This window comes from Mustelus asterias, chromosome 14, assembly GCF_964213995.1.
Source record: "Mustelus asterias chromosome 14, sMusAst1.hap1.1, whole genome shotgun sequence".
Classification (NCBI taxonomy): Eukaryota; Metazoa; Chordata; class Chondrichthyes; order Carcharhiniformes; family Triakidae; genus Mustelus; species Mustelus asterias.
The window spans coordinates 53,901,388-53,917,066 of NC_135814.1; the positions used below are offsets into that span (position 1 = coordinate 53,901,388).

At 40.2% G+C, this 15,679-nt stretch overlaps 1 protein-coding gene across 1 annotated transcript in view; it reads left to right on the forward strand.

The window, feature by feature from the left end:
• metap1d (methionyl aminopeptidase type 1D (mitochondrial)) overlaps nt 1-15,679 on the forward strand; it is a 105,231-nt gene that overhangs the window by 33,931 nt on the left and 55,621 nt on the right. The window contains exons 3-6 of the mRNA XM_078228402.1: nt 58-207; nt 1,325-1,473; nt 5,036-5,078; nt 6,456-6,619. Coding sequence (XP_078084528.1) covers nt 58-207; nt 1,325-1,473; nt 5,036-5,078; nt 6,456-6,619 — 506 coding nt within the window. The remainder of the gene's footprint in view (nt 1-57; nt 208-1,324; nt 1,474-5,035; nt 5,079-6,455; nt 6,620-15,679) is intronic.

Sequence of the window (15,679 nt, forward strand, 5' to 3'; positions counted from 1 at the left end):
ATGATCCCATTGTCACGCTCCAGTTTTCTCATCTTCATTTTCAATCTTTTTTTCAAGCACATAAAGAAGCCAGACTATGTGACGACAGGCATTATACCAGACTGGGGAGACTACATCGAAATTAAAGATGAAGATCAGATTCAGGGTCTTCAACAAGCCTGTCAGTTGGCTCGCCAGATCCTCCTCTTGGCTGGAAAGAGTTTAAAGGTAATGTTTGTTGTTGAAAAGGTTAACTGAAAAGAACCATTTTAACAATTTCGCCTGTGTCTTCATGCCCCATTTCTCTGTCATTATTATAATTGTGGCAGTTAGATATTTTGACTTAACAAACTTGTTCTAATGTTTTAACCATTCATTTAATTTGCAGTTAAATTATTTTGAAAGGTTTCAAGTTACAAAACAAGTACAGACTTCACTAATAACGGAATAGTATTTCAGTAGTTTCGAGATGAATATCAAAAGTTAACTACGTTCATTTTTCTTACAGATATTTGGTTATAAAGCAAGAACACATTTTTAAAAGTTTCATAAAGGACATTGGTGCTCATTTCATTTTTTTTCCTTAGAAATGATAAATAAATATTGTCAAATCAGAATTAGTGTACAGTTTTTAAGCTTTTACTACCCCAGTAATTACTTGAGCATAATTCAAATCTAAGTGGAAAATCAAATGGTGGCACACTACACCATATAACACACACCTTCAGTTTCATTATTTTGATTGGATACTGTGTTCTAATCACTAATCTTTAAGTAGAAATTAATTTGATATTTCAAGTTTCTAAACTATCTTCATCTGACTACTTAACTAAAGATTTTCAGGTAAACAATGAAAGTCACAAGAGGGAAAAATATTTACACCAAACCATACAAGAAACATAGCTCAAATTCTAAATTCAGCATTCTGGATTAAGTATATCTAGTTTTCACAATACTATGGTTCAGTTCGAGTTTTAGCATCAATTCCATTATAATATAATTAGTCACGTGTAAAGAAACTTGGATTCTTTAATTTTGATTGCTTCTACATCATTTCAAACTGAAGCCAATATTGGTTTGCAGATTCACATTTCTACTTGGGTACACACAACTGTGAAGCATAAGATACTGAGTTTATTACTGTAGTAAGTAAGACCTGCTGCATTTGGTATCCTCCTTTAAACCAGTCTACTTATGATAGAACCCAATTTAATAGGGCAATAAGAAGCTAAAGCTTAATCAGTTTTCGTATTTTTCCTGGCTTTAGCTAATAGAAGGCACGTGTTTAAAATATAGAACATTGATAGTAGCATTTCCTCCATTGCATTATTTTTTACTTTTTTAGGCTGGCATGACAACTGAGCAATTGGATTACATTGTTCATCATGAAACAATCAGAAATAATGCATACCCATCACCACTGGGCTATGGAGGATTTCCAAAGTCTGTTTGCACCTCTGTGAACAATGTGGTATGTCATGGCATACCTGACAGGTATGGTTTATGATAGTTTGTCCATTCAATTAATCTTATTCTTGGATTTCTGAAAGCACTGAAGGTCTAAACATTGTATTCCCCATCAATATTAACATGTAAATCACTGGTATACAAGTTGACCCTTAAAGCGTTAAATCCCTTTGGGGTGGTTAGCACTGCTGCCTCACAGCGCCAGGGACCCGGGTTTGATTCCGGCCTCAAGTGACTGTCTGTGTGGAGTTTGCACATTCTCCCTGTGTCTCCGTGGGTTTCCTCCGGGTGCTCCAGTTTCCTCCCACAGTCCAAAGATGTGCGGGTTAGGTTGATTGGCCATGCTAAATTGACCCTAGTGTGCGGGGATTAGCGGGGTAAATATGTGGAGTTACGGGAATAAGGTCTGTGTGGGATTGTGGTCGGTGCAGGCGCGATTGACTGAATGGCCTCCTTCTGCACTGTAGGGATTATATGACTCTATGAAAAACGGGAATCAACTTGCACGGCGAGTATAAAAGTGAACCACAGGTGTGGGGGATTTTGAAAGGTCATTGGCATCCAGTGCAAAGGGTGGGTGTGCCTTAAAATCCCCCACATTTTTGAAACACAGCCCGTATCACCTGTTTGATCCCTTGCGCCAGGTTATATGGTACCAGTAAGTAAAACATGTATTTGTGGGATGGAAGATTGAGTTTGACTACTAATGCAAGTATAGCATATCATGGCTGAAAAGGACTTACGCCAAGTGCATACAGAAACATAATTTTTGGGGCCTGAAAAATGAGGTCGTCGTATGTGCCAGATTGCCTGATAAACCACAAATTACGGTATTTAGTTTCATTACTGGAAAAAAATATGTAAATGAAGACAACATTTGCAGGGAATACATCACAGGTGTGTCAATATCTGTAAAGAGAAAAAAATAAGTCATCAGTTTGTATGGGGACCTTTTATTCTCCGTGATATGGCAGCTTTAACATAAAAATATGTTGTTACCACCCAAATGTTTGAGTGAAAATTTTCCATTTAAGCATTAACCTTTTGTTTCTACTGCACCTGTTGTATGCATCCAGTTGTTTCTGGGATTTGTCGTCTTTACATTTTTCTCCCTTCTCTCATAGTAAGAGTTTACCTTACATAGATAGAGACATAGAACAGTACAGCACAGAACAGGCCCTTCGGCCCACGATGTTGTGCCGAGCTTTGTCTGAAACCCAGATCAAGCTATTTGTGTGAGTAAGAGGTTGTGCGACTGGGTGGATAATGCCCCGTCTCTGAGCCTGAAGCTCCGGGTTCAAGCCCCACTCCAGGACATGTTAGCCGTGGACTAAGCATTCATTGTGTAGTTTAACAGGTTAATAATTGGCCTGATATCCCTTCCAATACTCATTTAGGGGAATAGTGGGGGGAAAAAAAGTGTGCAGATACATAACAAGCAAATTTTACATAAATAGAACCATAGTCTTTAGTAGGAAAGTGCTGTACCACAAGGATGGATGTGTAGGATGACCAGTGGCAGGCTTTTGTGGGGTGGGGCAATTATTAACAGGAGGGGATGTGATGAAACCTCCAGGAATGTATTCAACCTGAGTTGGTAACACTCTTAGTCTCTGGAAATCACATGCTTCCAGTCTAGTGGACAGTCTATATATTATGAATGCAAGATATTGCAGTTGTGTGAGACAATGAGGAGGTGACTTTCTGGTCCCATTCAACACGGATGCAAATCTCCTTATGACCGGAAACCCTTGGGAGAGGGTCATAACGGGATTTGTGTTGGAGAGATCACAGAATCAGATCTTCCCAGCCTCTGCTGGTGACATCATCAGCTTCACACTGAGAGGGCGTGAACCTGATTACCATTCATTAATTATTCAAAACCGGCTTAATGCTGTATCTTCTGGGAATGTCATATGTTTCCACCTGCCAGCGTGATGTAACGCCAGCTGGAATCACTACTGGTCTCCAGACTTGTTGACCACACCTAGGGCTCAGAGGCCAGTGTAGCAAATGGGTGGTCAGGGACAAAGGGCACTGCCCCTAGCAGTGCCAGGGGATGGGGTCGACAGTGGAAGGGGGGATACTGATGCCCTGAAGACTAGACGTCAGGCAGAAGGATAGAGGGGTCAATGATTCAAAGACCCATGCAGGCAGTTTGGGCGGTGGGAGGATCCTGATGACAGCGATGATGGGGAAGAGGGGTCTTTAACGTGGCTTTGAGATCAGGGCACCTATTTACAAAGGGTCCTGATCTCCATGGAGCAGGGCTTGCTATCTTCTTTAGGACACGCCCCTCTCAATGATGGCACAAAACATGCCGCCCTGTTTTAAAATGGCAAAGTGTGGGGGGATCTGGACAGAAAAACCTGCCTATTTCTCTGGGGAGAAATGCATCAGTTTTCAGCCTGAACATTCTGCCAATCTTTGTGAAAATTCTGCTCTGAATAGACCAAAGAACCTTTTCCTGTTTATCAATGTTCGTATATTCCATTACAAACTCCTATCTATGGCAAAAATTCCCAGTTTCCAGCTATACGGCAGGCTTATTTCCTAAAATAGAATAACTCCTCTGGTGGTCTGCCTGAAACTGATTAAATCTGTTCACATTTATCGATGACTAGGAAAAATATGCCAGTAATCTGGCAGGATTAATGATTGGGAGCATTTCAAGGCATAATATGAGAATATTTTGTTACTACCCAAATAAAGCTTGCTTCCTTGGCAGAACTTAATCTTCCTCATGTATGTGGCAGCACTGTGGTCTTAATATAAATTGTGAATATTGTCCTCTGCCATTGCTTCTTCATTGCTGGTATGAACTGTGAACCGCAACTGTAAGGGCAACAGACTGATAGTGGTTGCTTGATTTTTTTTTGCTTCTAATTTTTCAGTTTTGGAAGCATTATATGATTTTAATATATGTAAATTGGATGTTCAGTGGATTCATCAGGGCTATGTGCAGCTTGAGAGGAGGAAACACATAATTATAATTTTACTCAATTTTCAGTGTTTTGTCACCAAGCAGAATACAATATAAACTTATTGATAGTTTCCATTGTGTCAGAAATGTATTGTAATAATCTGAAAGGGGCTCTGAATAATCAGGAAGATCAATGTTTGTGAAGTACTTCTTAACTTTCTATTAATTCCTTTCGTTTAATTCATTCTTTAACTATAACGTAAGGCTCTAAAGCGCAGATAAAATGCTTATACTTAATATTTCTACTCAGTGTATTTTTTTTCAGTGATATTTTCTTAAAGCTTAATACAGACTTTTGAACGGATCTGTATATTTTTGCAGTGCTGGCATGAATGGCGTATTCAGGCTACTTTTCAGAGCTGCAAGTCCGAATACAAATAATATATGTACAGCCATACCGCAGAAAATTATTGCTTTAATGAAGTACCAAAGAAAAAGTCAGAGAGTTTGTATTTTTTTTTTGCATCACTTGATTTTCTTACAATTTAATGTAATCATTCAATATAAATAATTGCTAGGCTATTCTAATCTACTACCATTAACCTGTTTATTATGCTGATTTGTACAAAATTTTCTCTTATAGTTTCTTAATGTTTATCTTTCTAGTCAGCCCCTTCAGAATGGAGACATTATCAACATTGATGTCACAGTGAGTATTTTGTCTGAAACTAATGAGGCTTTGATCAGCATTTTGATCCCCAGCAGCAACAGGAAAAACTCTGGATGAGAATGTGAAATGTACAGATGGGCGTGTAATTCACTTCTGGTCAAGAAAGAACAGCTGCTTCCCCTTCCTCTTCCTTTCTGTTTATTCCTGTTCGAGCCAGGTTTGCCTAGAATTTTGGGGATGAGGTTAGATGCACTGAGATCAATGCAAGGCAGAGTGATATGTCATCTCAATCCTGCTACATGTCGTCCCCTTGAGAAGGTGTAATTGTTATTGATCCACTGTGTAGTTAATGCAGAGCACTGCAGTGTTGGGAGGCTTCTTTGGATGGATGTGAGAGATGAGCTAATGTGCAGAAGCCTGGCATTTTTCCCTTCACTCTGCAGAGTTTGATCTTCCTGTTCCTGCTGATTCTGAGTGGGGTCTGTGATTATCATACTCTGTCATTATAGGCTTCAGTGACAACCATAGCTTGTATGTGTCAGTCTCCTAGGACAGTAATACTGTTGCTACCAATATCTATCTTGTTTATTAAAATCTGATTGAGCCACCCTGCTCCAAGTCTAATGCAATTATAATTATATGTAGATTGGACTCAGAAGATAAACAAAAAAAATCCAATTTTCGTAACTTGATCTTTTGCATTTTTCTTTAGGTTAGAATAAACACTTAGATGGCAATATTAAATCTATCCTGTTACATAACTTCATATTTCCCTTTTTATTTTAATGTGTTGTTAAAATTAGTTTTAAAATTCCAAGATTATATAAATGCAATTGTTTTGCACCATACAGCCACTGCATTTACATGACAGAAAATGAATTGATTGCCTTTGTTTCACAATTATTTATTGTCACGGACACAAACACTTCGGCTGAAACATCTTGGGTTAAATTATCTGAAGTTAAAATCTTATCTTTTTTTTAAAAAGATGCGATACAAAGTGTAATAAATAATTCTATAGGATATATTTGTGCAGAGAAAAGGGTGTATATGTACAGAGAATAATTTGACACGTGTGTTACATTTCTCATCCATTCAGTGAAACAATATCAAGCTCTGTATATTTCTATAAATCATTGAAAACTGACCATAAAGGCAATAACTGAATCCCCTGGGAATTGGTAGGAGGAAAGAGTAGTGGGCGATGTGTAGAGATGGGGAATAATATCACTGACTTTCTCTCTCTTGTAAATCTGACTATGTCAATCTTTGAATGCCGTTTCCATCCTCCTTGAAAGTTATTACTTTGAGCCACGTTTAAATCCATCATTGTGTTTAAAAATCCTTAAATGTTAATTTAAAAATAAATTATTAACAGAAGCTTATTTTTGCTCAATATCGATTCTTGGTTGAAAGGTGTATTTCAATGGATACCACGGTGACACCTCTGAAACATTCTTGGTCGGAAATGTGGATAAATCGGGGCAAAAGCTGGTGGAGGTTGCCAGAAGATGCAGAAATGAAGCAATTGCTGTTTGTAGGCCAGGAGCACCACTGAATGTAATTGGAAATACAATCAGGTAAGTCTTGTACTGACAGGCATGGGGGAAATCTAATGGGACAGAGGTTATTGGTGGTGTGGAATAAAGTTGATAACATGTTTTATGACACGAGGTCATCATTTCAGTCTGATAGGAGTATTTGAACTGCCAGACAATAATGTTATTCCCTGAGCAAGGAAGATTACCTAAAGTGACTCAGTCTGTATACCGAGAGTAGGAGGTGTATAAGGTACCTTGCACTTACCTACTGTTTAGTTTTCAATGCTTGTGTGTATATATTTTGTGCTTCTCTACACCAAAAAAAAATCTCTGAAAAGACATCTGGGTACTGTGTAAAGTCAAATAAAGCCTATAAGATATATAATTTCAGAATATTACATTCTTACCATTTAATGGCAAGCAGCTACAAACATTTTTTTTTAAAAAAGCATCAAAATAGGAAATTGTTTAAAACAAAATAATCTAGAATTGTATTATTAGTCTGATCTTTAATAACAAAACACGAGAAAATTTACAGCAGCATCAGTTATGTTAATTTGATTTTCATTTGTTCCAATAACAATATGATTGGGAATTTCATGTTGTTACAAATGAATGTCTTGTATGGGTTCTGGTAGCATACAGTGGGTGTATGTTATTACAGTTATTAAAATTTAATCTGCCACAGCATCTGCTAGATCAAGCCACTCCTGAGAGAAAGAAATTTAGCCTATATAAAACTATCCTCAGATAGAATAGAAATTAAATGCAAATGCAGCTTTATTTTACAGATTGGAAGAGTTAAAAGATAAAGCTACTTAGTGTCTTAGAACTCCCAGGGTTTAATGCATCTGCTGGTGGTGTTCTTACATTATATCTAACAAAATTTGTTCAGTGATAAAGGAAAAGAAAGCTCCAGAATTCTTATTCAAGCATTCTATCGAGCTCTGCATTCATGACTGTGTCTAAAGGGCATGTCAGTCTTTTGATTCACTTTGAGAGGTAATTATCCTTTTCCTGTCACGGAACAACAAATGATAGCTAACTGAGGCACATTTGCAGTAGTTGCATTCATCAATTGCTTAAAAAAAATTGAATTTAATTGTGTAACACAGCTGCATGTCAGCTTTTATCACATCTCTGTTGTACTGTGTCTGGTTCTCCTTCCCTCTGTATATCTATTTTCTTGTTCCATCTTGTTTTTCTCTCTGCAGCCCCTCTCCCCCTCCTTCCCTCTTCATCCCCCCTCTCCCTACTTTCCTGTTAAAGTAATTTTCCTTTGTGAGTCTCATTCTTGATCAAGTAAGGGTCTATGAATGGGCTAAATTATCACAATTACTCATATAATTGAACCTCCTTTGTACCAAGTGCAACTCCAGTAGCCTTTTATCCATCATGAAACTGCTTTCATTATATGGTTTTTCATATTCTCTGACACCATGCACACACAGAAGCAGGCGTGTAGATGAGATGTAGGGGGGGACATTGCAGATCAGCAAGGTCACAGTGGGAGTAATTAGCTGTGCTATGGAAAGAGCATCCAGCCTTTTCTGCAGTAGATGTACAATCCATGGCTTTCAGTCACAAAGAACTTACTAACAAATGGAGCTCCCGCCCATTGCTTTAAAAAAAAGATTTGTATCAACACTACAATTTTCCATCATTAAGACTAATAACGGAGAGCTCGGTATGCATCAAGGGAAACAAAAAAAAACTCACATTCAAGTGGCTGCTGGGTGCCGACCTCCCTTCCCTTTTTGTCTACAAGTTAACTCTTTACCATAAACCAGCATATACCCCACTCAGATACCCTCAAACTGCAGTTGGCACCTTCTCTATTTCAAGTCGCCTGCTTTGAAAGTGTGTTAATTTTCTATTCAGAAAAATGCATTTGGTCTCGCAATTGATTGTGAAATGTGCCCTAGTTGTTTTTTTTTAAGTCACAAATAATGAGATAGCTTTTACTTATTCTGGGTGGCTGTTTTTGTTTTTGTCTTTGGCTTTGTGCAATAAAGTATGGTATTGATTTATCCAATAAGAAAAAAAGGCAGCAAAATGAAAAATACTACCTACTGATTTTCTAACAATTGGAATAGCTTGTTATTATCTACATCTTCACAGTCAGTTATTTTTGTTCTAGTATATGCTGTTGCAAAAATTTTCAATTATTACACAAATCTTTAACTAAACTTGACCAAAATCATAATAACAAAGGACAAGGAAAATGTAAGCACTTTTTTAAATTGTTATTTCAGAATCCCAATCTATTTTATAAAGTCATTGCACAATTGGGGATACTTTAATTTCAAATGTTTATGAAGGCATTGTATATTTAGATACGAGTACTTTTATTGAGTATTTAACAAAAATATACTTGTTCACCGCAATTCCTTATGTTGCTCTGTGACATCATCTGTGAAAGCGTTATGGCTTCCAAAGCAGTGTGAACGTGGGGCCTTATCTTGTACCAAACCCCCACCTCCCCATCCCAAGACTAGCTTAACTAGCTCCCATTATGATCAGTCATCATTGAGATTTTTTTAAAATAATTGAAATTTTGTAAAATACAACGACTGTTTTTTATATAGATTTCCGATGGTCTCTGTTCAGTTGAGAAATGGGGGAAAAAATCAGGGAGAAATGGAACATAGTTTATTATAGAGAGTGGAATGCAGTAGGTTTGCTGAGGATTGGCACACAATGGTAGCTAAGTCAGGGGTGGAAGGAGTCAGCTGGGAAATGGAACAGACTTTACCCTACGGAGCCTTAAGAGAAATAAGGACTTATCTGTTCAGGGCCAGGACACAAACATTTGATGGCACTGTCCCTGTTTTTCTAGTGATTAAGCCTCAGATATGACAGCCAGGAAGTGCACGCCTATTACAAGCCGGAAGTGTGCCACCCAGCGTATTGGTATATATAAAAAAAAGCTCACGCCTAAAATATTTTCTTTACATATGCAAATAAGGAGCATTATGACTGTTTGAGGCTCCCTCTGCATGATGTAGATTGCCCTGAGGCAGTGAGCACTGGTGCCGGCTTTGTTCAGGAAAACCAGGTCCATATGTGGCGTAACAGGCGGTCCTTAAAGAGATGGCTGTGGGCTGCTGACTAAAAGGAAACATTTTAAAATATACATACCTGAAAATGGAACCAAGAGGGACAGGGCTATGCTCCACATTCAAGCTATGTGGACCACTGTGGCTGCCAGTTGCTGCTCGTCTCTCCGACTCTGATCTCAGCTCTCCAATTGCAACATCGCCTGTCCCCCATCCAATTGTAACCTCTGATCCCTGCTCACAATGTCAACGTCCGAACGCAACCTCATCAACCACCCCAATGAGCACCACTACCCTCCTCCTTTATTGACCACCACTTGTTGCATCCCAGTCTAACTCCCCATCCCTGTCTCCTCCTCCAATTCCAAATACCTCTTGGAGCTCTGGGGTGGAATCTTGGAGAGTGAAAATTGACACTCAATGACAGTGCCATTTCCCCCAAATGACACACACGATGTTTTTTGTATGCTACTTGACATGGGTTCCCTTTGCTTTATGTCATCGAGGAGGGTTTGCAGGTCCAACTTGTTAAAGTTGTGAATTCTTTCTTATGCCTCTGCACCTTTCACATGTCCCTTCTACCAGCTGCTCGTTCTTGAAAAATTATAATAATACTTATGAGGCAGCCAATCCAAAACTGACTAAAGTGAGTCAAGCGCTTTGCTACTTACCTACTGTTCCATCAGCAATCTTCAACCAGAATTTCCTTTGTTAATGACTGCATTCCAATTTCTAAGCACATTATTCTTATTTTAATGTGTCCCTAATGAAAATGTACTGGGGCACACAAGTCAGCCAACCATCAGTGGGTATAACTTACTGCTGCAAATGCAGTTTATTGCAACTTGTATTTTTTTCAAAATTGTCATATTATTTTGCAATGCAGTTGTACCCACTCTTAATGCTTCAAAATCTAAATCAGTTCATATACATATCAGGTAAGAGGCTGCAAACATTTTATCCAGAATTTTCCACTTGGGACTGATCCCATTGTCTGCCTGGTATTTACGATGGAGAGCATTGTACTTGTCCATTTCAGGATGGACATATTTAAATGAGAGGTGGTGACTGTATACATATTATTTCCTGTCGTTAACATCTCTATTGTGCCAAGACATGTTCTTGTTCATGTAAAACATGTTTCCAACGTTGCCAAATGGCCATCAATTTCGATAGACTAGCACGTACTTAAGAATTTACAGAAAACCCATTCTCTACTCAGTTTTGGCAGTTTTTGTCATATTGGCTGGGATTTTCCAGCCCCCCTCATGGTGAGTTTTCCTGCAGTGGAGGCGGCTCTCTATTGGCCGCCAGTGGAATCTTTCAGTTCTGTGGAAGCCTATAGCATTTTGCATGGCTTGTCAGTCTTGCTGCCGGGGAATCAGTGCCAGGGATGGACTTCAGCAGGTCTGGAAGATCCTGCAGGTAGAAAGGATGGGAAAATCCCATCAATTGTGTTTGTATTGCTGTTGCAGCTCTGTACCTTATATGCCAGGGCTGCTTTTTATCCCTCTGCTAAACTTCCCCATTGCTTCTAACTCTCCCCACGATGAAATGTTTTGCCCCACGTAGATTTCTCTGTATCTTTTTTAAAAGATGAAGGAAGAGCAATGAACTGATGCCAGGCCATACAGACTATACATGACACCTAGTTGCCAGTATTCTTATACCAGAACATATGGTGAGGTGCACGTACCTCAGATTGTCTTAGAAGCAGTACTTGCAGAAGTTCCACTTTCCAAAAGAAGCGATCAGTGAGTTTTGCCATATGTTGCAATTTGAGGAGGCCACTGAGACAGGCACCTAGAGGAGTGGGTGAGTGAAGTACCCTGAGACTGTCAACCAGCAGCACTGAGAGAAATGTGCAAGAGAAGGACATAGGACCCAGGACCCTGAGACTGAGACAGTCAATCCAGTCCAATCTGTGACTCCAGAGCAAACTGACCATGTTCTGAGAAAAATCAAGTGTGACATGACAGGAAAACAGACAGTTGTTTAGTTGGTGAATATTTTCTCATTTATCTATCACATCTTCGGCTTTTTAGTAATTGTAGGGTTTTACTAGTATTAAGAGGTTTACTAATAGTAAAGTTTATTAGATTGGCTGGTGAGTATTTCCGATTTACCTTGTCTGGGGAATTTCAATCGGGGTTTCATTAGTTTAGTTAAGTGTACTGTTGTAGTGTATTATAGTCCTTGTGTGTTTTCTTTTAAGTTAATAAATATTCTTCCTTAATTGATCACAACAAGATTCCTCCCTGGTTTGCATATCTTTTCTTACATAATGCTAAATTTAAAAAATACACCTCGAAGAACTGGTGTTCCAAGTTACCCCACCTAAGTTTTGGGATACCTTCACATTTAACATCGGCAGGGTTATTAACACTGGGGAGGATTTGGATGTGGGAACAAAATACAATATTTTCAAATTTGCTGCTGACATGAAACTTGGTGGGAATGTGAGTTAAGAGGAGGATGCTAAGAGGTTTCAAGAGGATTTAGACAGGCTGAGTGAATAGTCAAGTACATGACAGATGGAATATAATGTGGAAAAATATGAAATTATCCAATTTGGAAGGAAAAACAGAAATGCAGATTATTTCTTAAATGGTGCGAGATGGGGAAGTCCAAAGGGATCTGGGTGTCCTTGTTTGCAAATCACTGAAAGTTACCATGCAGGTGCAACAAGGAATTAGAAAGGCAAATGGTATGTTGGCCATTATTGCCAGAGGATTTGAGTACAGGAGTAAAGAAATCTTGCTGCAGTTGCACCTGGAGTATTGTGTGCAGTTTTAGTCTCCTTCCCTAAGGAAGGATGTACTTGCCTAGAAGGTTCAACGGACTGATTCCTGGGGTGGCAGGAGAGGAGGGAGGAGATATTGAGGACTCTGGGCCTGTATTCTTTACAGCAGTGGTTCCCGACCGGTGTGCCGTGGCACACTGGTGTGCCATGAAGACCCACTAAGTGCGTCCCAAAAAATATTCAACATGATTAAAAATGAATTTAATTAAACTAAAACTAACCTTTGTCTTCAGCTCTGTGGTCAGCATCTCCAAGACCCAATGAACCTCAGGCCTTCCGTGGATTCAGCAGCCGGGAAAGAGCCGCGGTTTAGATTTTTTATGTTGGTCAGGCCCAAGCGCATGACTAACGGGACTTGGGAGCTGAAGACAAGGGTCCCATGTGCCCGTACAAAAAGCGAAGACTCAAAAAGGGCAAAAAACCCTGGGAGAAGCAAGAGAAGAAGTCTCACAACACCAGGTTAAAGTCCAACAGGTTTATTTGGTAGCAAATACCATAAGCTTTCGGAGCACTGCTCCTTCGTCAGATGGAGTGGAAATGTGCTCATTTCCACTCCATCTGACGAAGGAGCAGTGCTCCGAAAGCTTATGGTATTTGCTACCAAATAAACCTGTTGGACTTTAACCTGGTATTGTGAGACTTCTTACCGTGTTCACCCCAGTCCAACGCCGGCATCTCCACATCAGAAGCAAGAGAGACAATGAGAGATAAAAAAATGGACTTGCTGTTCAGAAAATCACAATATTGAAACTCCACCAATAACTTGTATATATGGAAGTGTTTAGCTGATGCCTAGATATGAGATTAGCATTATGCTGAGAATTCTGTCCTGCATTTCAGCTTTCTCCTCTTTCTTCTTTAATTATTACCACCTTTTCTCATACGTCATTTTTCTATTTGAGGTAATAGTACTCAAAATATTAATACCAAAGCAAAATACTGTAGATGCTGGAAATCTGATACAAGAAGAAAAATTGCTGTAAGAACTCAGATAATCAGGCAGCGTCTGTGGAGCGAAACAGTCAACATTCATGACAATGACCATTTCAAAATATTAAATCCTGTATGAACTGGATAAAGTATTTGTGAACTGTGTTTTTAAGGGAACCAGGATTTCCTTTATGCAGTTTACATTTATATCGTATACTGTTTACATTTTTTCTAAGTCAATGGCCCAGGTTTTGTGACAGCTGGAACTGAAGCTATCAGTGCTCAGCATTATTATGGTGGCAATCAGATTTTTGGCATCCACAACAGGACAGTAAAACATGGAAACCTGCATTTCCCGATTCTCTCTGGATTTTCCACCTGCATCTCTGTTCTCTCTGACACAGGGAGCGCAGAGTGATATGAATGCAGTCGACCGCCCCTGCACCTGTGGAAGACCCACTGTGGTGAAGAATCCCGCAGACTTCTTGTCCTGCTGGACTTAGTCCAGGTTGAAATTAAGTCTGATGCCCTTGCACAGAGTCCATCTGTGGCCTCACAGATGCATTTATGGGCAGATGACTGAAATGCCACACGCGTCACCCATGGAGCCCTGGTACGAACACATCGCATAGAAGTTAAGGGTTGCTATGACCTTCACAGCCACAGGAGGAGGATGCCCTCTGCCTTCATATGGCACCAAATTGGACAGAATGTGGCACAGGCACCACACTGTCTCCCTGGAGAGGCAGAGTCTCCTGTGGCACATGTTGTCTGACAGCTCCATGAAGAACACATGGGTCCTGTAAACCCTCAGTCTCCTTCGCATTCGAACCCCCTGTTTGGCTACTGTTGCCTTGAGCCTGTCCTGTGGCCTCCTGTGCTGGGTATCCCCTGAGTGTCGCTCATTGCTGCTAGAGTCTGTGCTCCTCCAGCGCTGTAATTAGCAGAATTGCCAGCTCCACTGAATCCTACCGATCTCCATCAGTAGCTGCGAGGGATCAGAGAGAGAGAAAAACAGTCAGGTTGGTCTCCCAGTGCCTAACTTTAGAATCTCCCTCAGCCATTGACCTCCCATCCTGAAAGTAGCCAGTCCTTCACCTTGTCTGGGGGATACTACTCATTCACATCTCGAGTACCCTTCCATCTTCATTACTTCACCGGCCCGGGTCAATGGCCTTGCCCTTTCAGAGTCGCCTCTGGTATCCTATCTGGTTGTCCCCTCCCATCACTGGGGTCTTTGACAGGAGGTTTCAATGGTAGCCCATCACTCATGGGTAGGATCAACTGGACAGTTACGTCCACGTTAAGGGCTAATGGACCCTCAATGACAGGTGCTGGGGTCCAGCATTTATGCAGACACAGTCTCTCTCAATCCCGTGTGCCCAAGCGTTTATCCTTGAAGCATAAGTTATCACCCTATCCTTGATTTTGAGAATATGGGCAGGTGTGATAACCCCCACAACATCTATAGAGAATCACTGATTGATCTCCCAGTGGATCTCATCGAGTATGGGATCCCCTAGTCTGCTCAACTGGGACTCATTGCCTGAGTCTTTTATAAGGTAGGCCCATAACTGGGCATGCTGAATGGTGGTTCCAGGCAGGGGCTAGTGTGTACACCAAGGTAGTGGTTTTACTTTATGTTCTGTATTAAGCTATGATCCTTTCCAATCGGGCTTCCTGAGTCATAACATTGGCGACGAGAAACAAGAAAAGTTTCGGACTGTCTTGCCTTTCAACAAAACCGGTAAGACAGTGATGGGGAGATATTGAAAAAGCCACTGTTTGTGAAACTGGAAACTTATGCTGCAGGTGTGAAGGATTGGACCCAGTACACCAAAACAATGCGATATTTCTTCTGGGCAAACGGGATAGAAGGGGAAGACCAGCAAAAAGTCATCCTCCTGGGACCACGACTTTCAGCATCACAAAGAGTTTAACCTACCCAGCAACCCCAGATTCAAAATCTTTTGATGAATTGGTATCAGACCACAATGACACTGAACCATCTGTTATATTGCAATGCATAACAGGTTTAACACAGCAAGTAGCCTGAATTCTTAACGAGATGACGGAAATTGGCAGAACAAAGAGTATAGATTAGCACTTCTGAAAATGTTAAGGGATCGTTCAGTATGTGGAATTAATAATATTGTGACCCAAAGGAAGCTACAGACTGAACCAACTCTGGTTCTCAAGAAAGCCATAGAATTGGCCTTTTCCTGCAAAAATGCAGTAAAAGGGGCCCAGGTGCTTCAGCAGTCCATAGTTGGTACCGTCCTCAGCCTTGGGAAACCCCCTACCACA